Source organism: Stigmatopora nigra, chromosome 5 (assembly GCF_051989575.1).
Source record: "Stigmatopora nigra isolate UIUO_SnigA chromosome 5, RoL_Snig_1.1, whole genome shotgun sequence".
NCBI lineage: Eukaryota > Metazoa > Chordata > Actinopteri > Syngnathiformes > Syngnathidae > Stigmatopora > Stigmatopora nigra.
Genome location: NC_135512.1, coordinates 1,086,115 through 1,092,137, shown reverse-complemented (window position 1 = coordinate 1,092,137; position 6,023 = coordinate 1,086,115). Strand labels below are relative to the sequence as shown.

At 47.1% G+C, this 6,023-nt stretch overlaps 2 protein-coding genes across 2 annotated transcripts; one reads left to right on the top strand and one right to left on the bottom strand.

Moving 5' to 3' along the window:
• Window positions 1-999: 999 nt before the first annotated feature.
• On the bottom strand, window positions 1,000-5,796 carry cldn34a (claudin 34a). Its single transcript, XM_077717196.1, has 2 exons — window positions 5,106-5,796; window positions 1,000-2,004 (listed from the first exon to the last, which is right to left on the bottom strand). Exon 1 carries the CDS (start codon window positions 5,794-5,796, stop codon window positions 5,119-5,121), a length of 678 nt encoding a protein of 225 aa, XP_077573322.1. The 3' UTR covers window positions 1,000-2,004; window positions 5,106-5,118.
• cldn33b (claudin 33b) lies at window positions 1,084-1,960 on the top strand. Its single transcript, XM_077717197.1, has one exon. It carries the CDS (start codon window positions 1,151-1,153, stop codon window positions 1,790-1,792), a length of 642 nt encoding a protein of 213 aa, XP_077573323.1. The 5' UTR covers window positions 1,084-1,150; the 3' UTR covers window positions 1,793-1,960.
• Window positions 5,797-6,023: the final 227 nt, after the last annotated feature.

Here is a 6,023-nt window from a genome sequence, read left to right as displayed (position 1 = left end):
TCCAACCGAGGGGGAGTTTATCTCGGAATTTTCATCTGTGGCACGCTCCACGAGAGCGTGTCACGTCCGAATTGTCATCTCCAACCGCCTCCCACGGTCCGTTTCCCACAATTCAACACACAAACGCAACAAACGGATACGTACAATTAGCATCACAAACTAGCTAGCTATTGCAAATCTGTCAATCATCACAGCCAATCACAGACAGTATAAAATGTCACTAATTGTTGTTAAAGGCAATAACAAAGAAAGATTGTGATATTCAGGATTTGTATTGTATTGTAGCACAAGAATGGAGGACAATGAAATAAAATGGTGCCAAAAAAAAATCCCCGAATGCTAAACGTAAAAAAAAAAAAACTGGTATGATGGTAAAAATTTCCCGAAGGTGTCAAAGTAGCGTCCCGGGGGCCAAATCTGGCCCGCCACATCATTTTGTGTGGCCCGGGAAAGTCAATCATGACTTTTTCTGGTTTAGGATCAAATAAAAATGAAGAGTATAGTTGTGTATTGAATTTCTTGATTTTTCCCCCTTTAAATCAATAATTGTCATTTTTTAATCATTTTTTTCTGTGTTTTTTGTTCAAAAATCAATTTGTAAAATCTAGAAAAAGCTCAAGTAAACATTGTTTTAGATCTAGAAAAAAAACTGAATATTCAGGGCTTTTAACCCAGTTCTTTTAATACATTTCTAAAAAAAATATCTAAAAATTATATCTAAAATGGTCCGGCCCACGTAAAATCAAGTTGACGCTAAAGCGGCCCGCAACCCAAGTTTGACAACCTTTCCCTCTGGAGTCACCCCTCAAATGAAACCTCGTGACGGCGTCTTTCCATTCACGTTAGTTTTGCATCCGTGCTTGCCACACACATTACACAAACGCATCCAAATTACCTTTAGTACCTTAGAAAAGAACAGTCGGGCATTTTTCCATGGCCTTGGGACCAGCTCTACCCCATGCCACCCATTGGCAGATAAAGTAGAAAGCTGGCGAGGTGTGGGGGGCGGAGTAAGAGGCCCGTCCCTAAGTCCCTCCCACCACCGACCGCCCCTCTTCTCCCTCCAGTAGAAGGATGAGCTCTCCTCGGAGGAGCAGCACTCGACGCCAGGAGCTTTTGAGGCCTCCAGGTTCTCCAGAGATCCGAGCCGATGGCGGAGCGCGCCCGCGCCTTGGAGCTGCTGGCCATGCCGCTCTACGCCGGGGCCTGGCTGTGCGTCCTGGGGGCCGCCGTCTCCCCCCGCTGGCTCAGCATGTCCACTTCGCTCCTGCCCGCCGAGAGCTACCAACTCGGCCTGTGGGAGACCTGCGTGGTCCAGGACGCCGGCGGCATGGAGTGCCGCGCCCTGGACGGCCTCCTGGGACTCTCGCCCGAGCTCCAATTAGGGCGAGTGTTGACCTGCGCTTCGCTGGCGGCGGGCGCCTTGGGCTTCCTGCTGGCTATCCCCGGCCTGTCGTTGGTCAACGGCTGCGAGGAAGGCGGGGCCAAGAGGAGCTTGGGTGTGGCGGGCGCCCTCCTGGGGGTCCTGGCCGGGGTCCTGTGTCTGGTCCCCGTTTCCTACGTGGCCCGCTGGGCCGTGGTGCGCTTCTTCGACGAGGCCATGCCCGAGGTGGCGCCCCGGTGGGAGTTTGGCGACGCCCTGTTCTGCGGCTGGGCGGGGGGGTTGGGTTTGGCGGCCGCCGGGATGATCTTGGGGGTCTCCGCACGTTCGGGCGCCCGAGCTCCGCCCCCGCGGACCCAGGGGAACCGTCGGGCGACCAATACGGTGCTGCCGCGGGCCGAGTACGTGTGAAGGACTGGAAATGGGCCCGTTTCCCCACGTACGTACGTGTGTGTGTGTGTGTAAATAGACCAATAGGGGGTGCTGTTTGACGGCCGTAGACGTCCAATCCGTTTCAACTGGGACGAGGTCTGGCGTGAATTGGGATTGTGAGGAGATCATATAAAGACTTGTATTCAGGCAATGTGTCCATGGTTTTCTTTGATTCTTGTCTTTTGGGCTCTCTTAAAGGGGCGGCAACACACAAACAAACACACAAACACACACACAGAGATGTTAAGCATTATTGGGAAAAAATGAAGTCAACATCTATAGGTCAGGAGGTCAAACTAAGTTTTTGCTATTCATTTGGAGGCATGTTTATTTAACATTATTAAGATTTTACAGTCAACAGGTGTCAAAGTGGAGGCCCGCGGGCCAAATTTGGCACGCCGCATCATATTGTGTGGCCCACTATTGTGTGACTTTCTGTTTTAGGATCAAATTAAAATGGAGATTATAGATGTATATTAGATTACGTGATTTACCCCTTTTTAAATCAATAATTTCATTTTTTTTCACCCCTTGGTCTACAGCTGTGTGTAGCATAACACTATATTTAAAAACTGACATAAAATATGTTAGCAAATATTAGTTAAAAAGAGCTGTAAAAAAAAAACATGGCTCCACCCTGGGATTGACCCCTTGACCCCAGAACTGCGAGGCCAACGCGCTAACCATTTTGTGCAAGTAGCTATGCTACATTAGCCATTTTTTGGAAGAACATTTTGTGGTTTCGCTATCAAAAACAGCTATCTGATATAAAAACAACTTTTTGATTTGAAGTACCCATTTTTTTGCATGTGTGTCGCCTCGGGGTGCTCCGGCGCCCCCACACGGAGAAGCCCTTGCGTCACGCGTTCGCCGTCTAGTGGAAACGCAGCGTGAGGCGGCTAATTCCGCCGTCGCCATTTCCTGCCGGCCGGCACGGCTAAGCTGCGTTTAATGAACGCCTTGGCGGGCGGCGTGCTCTGCCAAGAATGCGGACCACGGCGCCCTTCGCGCACCCCCATTTTCGCTTGGTTTAATGATACGACTCCCCCGTAAAAACCACGCAAAAAGCAAGTATCTCCAAGTTAAGTTTTGGTCAGATGAGAAGGAAAAAGTAGTGTTGTTAATCGTCTTTAGCATGATTGCTAATTATCTTAATTGCTTTGGATTGGACGCAAATTAGTAAGAGTGGCTCCCCCGTTGCGATTGGGCGGCGGGGAAAGAAAACGGGGACACGCACACGAGATGTTTGGGATTATAAAACCCCCCCCTGTGGGTTTAGAAAATGGCGTCCCGCTAGCATGGAGTGGAACACAAACAAATAAAAACAGTGGGGAGATTACAAATTTGGCTAATTGGCTAGCATTGACGCGAAAAAAAGGGATTGGATGTGTTGGGATTGGACATTTTGATTGTTTTGACTGTATGTGAGCGAGATCTGGAGCCCTCCCACTTTTGAGGTGGTCTCAAAAAAGGTACGAAGGTTATCTCGAGCATTTATCTTAGCGTGAGCAGTAAAAAAATGTCGTAAAAAAGATGAGATTGAATATGATAAATGCTGCAAAAGCACATTTTTATCGCTCTCGCAAATCTTACATTAAATTTAACGATGAGTGGGAGGGGCTTGGACAAAAAAAAGTTTGTGTCATACATGTGGAAAAAGTTCCACCAAATTGAGCTTTAGAACATGCTAAATATGTATTTTAATTCTTTATGTACACACGTTATTTACATAAATACTAAAAATACATGCATATATATACATATATACAATTTACATTTATTTAAACACTCATTTTGTCAAATTAAAAAATATGTCTTGAAACTGAAGATTTTTGAACAAATTTTGATATTCATATTTCAAACTTTATCATAATTAAAATTAATTTTCTGTTACATTACAATTTAAAAATAAGGATAGTGTAATATTAAGAATAAGGGTAGCACATTATTTATTTATTATATTGATGACATATATATGTTTTTATAATATAAATATTATATATTAATTCTTTAAAATATGAATGATATTTATTATTTTCTATAATAAATATATATGTATTATTTTTTATTATATATATATATGTATAATTTTTAATAATATTGCTGAAGATGGATTCTTGAATTTAACATCCCTAAAAATGAATACAAAAAATATTATATATATATTTTTAAAAAGCATATTTCAAAATTAATAAAAAGGATGATTCTTGCACTGTCGTTTTCAAAAGTTAAACCCGAGTGTTAAAGTTTTCTGGCTTTGCCGATAAGTCAAAACAAAAGATTAGATAAGGAGGAGGAGGAGGAAGAGGAGGAGGAGGAAGAGGAGGGGGAGGAGTCACGTCCTTCCTTATCTGAGAGCGTCGCGCTCCTTCGCTTTTGGGAATTTTCTTTCTCCCAGCACCGCCGCTCTTTGGCACTTTTGTCTGTCCCGAGTGGGCCCAAGCTAACCAATCGGCGTCCATTCACCGTCCGGCGACCCCTCGCTCGCTCGCTCGCTCACGTGCCGCAGGCCTCCCGCCCACGTCCAAATTTGCATCCTGTCAGAAATGACCCTTCTTTCCTAAATGATGATGTCAAAATAAGATCATTGCTCATATTTCATTTGGTTCTAACCACAAACAAGTTGGTGGTGTCCAACATAGGGCCGGGGGGTCCCATCTGGTCCATGAAAAGATGATCATCCTGTACATATACCGTATTTTCACAACTATAAGGCGCACTGCATTATAAGGCGCACCCTCAATGAATGACATTTTTTCCATATATAAGGCGCACTGTATTATAAAGGCGCACATGAGTCTATTTTGGAGAAAATTTCAGACTTCTAAGTGCGCCTCATAGTGGTGAAAATACGGTAATTGCTATTGACTTCAGGTATGAAGCACTCACTACTTCACAGTCACCTCTAGAGCCAGCCATTTTGGATTTTTTTTGTATAAAATCTTGCAGTGGGGGAGGAGCTATATGATGGAAGATTTTGTAAACTAAGATGGCATCTGTATATTTAACAGTATTGAGTATTCACTTCAGGCCTTTGTGTTTTTTTAGTATCTGACAGTGGTGGTTTTTCGTTTTTGGTTTTCAGTTTTTTTTCCCATATACAAGGCGCACTGGATTATAAGGCGCCTGGTCTATTTTGGAGAAAATTTAAGATTTTAAAGTGCGCCTTATAGTCCTGAAAATACGGTACTATTAAATGTGTATTTTTTTTAACATAGGCGCAATAAAACTACAATTTGGTGAGTTTTCTTGCATTTTTCTTACCTGTTTGTCACTTTTCATTTCCACTCACCCGATTGGTCGAATCATTGAAAAGCCGGATTATCCGTCCCCGGTTTGTCCTCCATTTTCTCCGTGGGTAGCCTTCTCCAAACGTGACGGTGGGCGAGAAACACCAGCCCGTTGGTGAACATCAAAATGGCGGCCACCCAGCCCAACACGATGGCCACGCCCACTTCCTGGCCGGCGGGGGTGGCGGGAAGGCGGAAACTAGGAGGGAAGTGGATGGCGGCGCCGTCGGCCACCGCCTTGGCGTTCCAGGCCAGGGGTACGGCCGCCAGCGCCCCCGCCAGGACGTAGAGCGCCCCCGCCAGGATGAAAAGGGCACGTACTCTTCCTCGGACCTCCAAGGAGAAATAGACCCGCCTCACGGCTTGGCCGGCGGCGGCGTTGGCGGCCAGGGCGGTGGCCGCCGCCAGCATCATCGAGACTTGCGCCGCCCGGATTTCCGGCGGGACGAAAGCGTCCGAGAACGACACGCTTTGGCAGTGCTCCATTTCGGGGAGGGCGTGGCTGTGGAAGCAAGCCCGCCAGATGCCCACCCACGCCACGCCGGAGGTGATGTGGGCCGTGTCGTTGGAGCGGCGCAGGCGCCACAGGCGCCATTGGTCCGTGGCCGTGGCCGCCATGGTGAGGATCCACGCCAGGCAGCCCGACAGTAGGCCGGCCAACTGCAGGTGGGCCGTGTGAGCCAGGAAGAGCATCCCGAGGGTCCGGGGGGGGGGAGGTCAGAGGTCGAGGTCCCGATCACCTCCCGGGAGTCGGCGGACGGGCGGCTCCCCCAATGGGTGGTCGACTGGGCGGCCAATCGCGGGCGGGGTGGGAGGAGCAAACAGGACAAACAAACAATGCGGGGGTTAGTCAATTTAGCATCCAATTAGCTTAGCAACTATTACGACTACTACTACTTCTACTAGCTACTACTAATAGC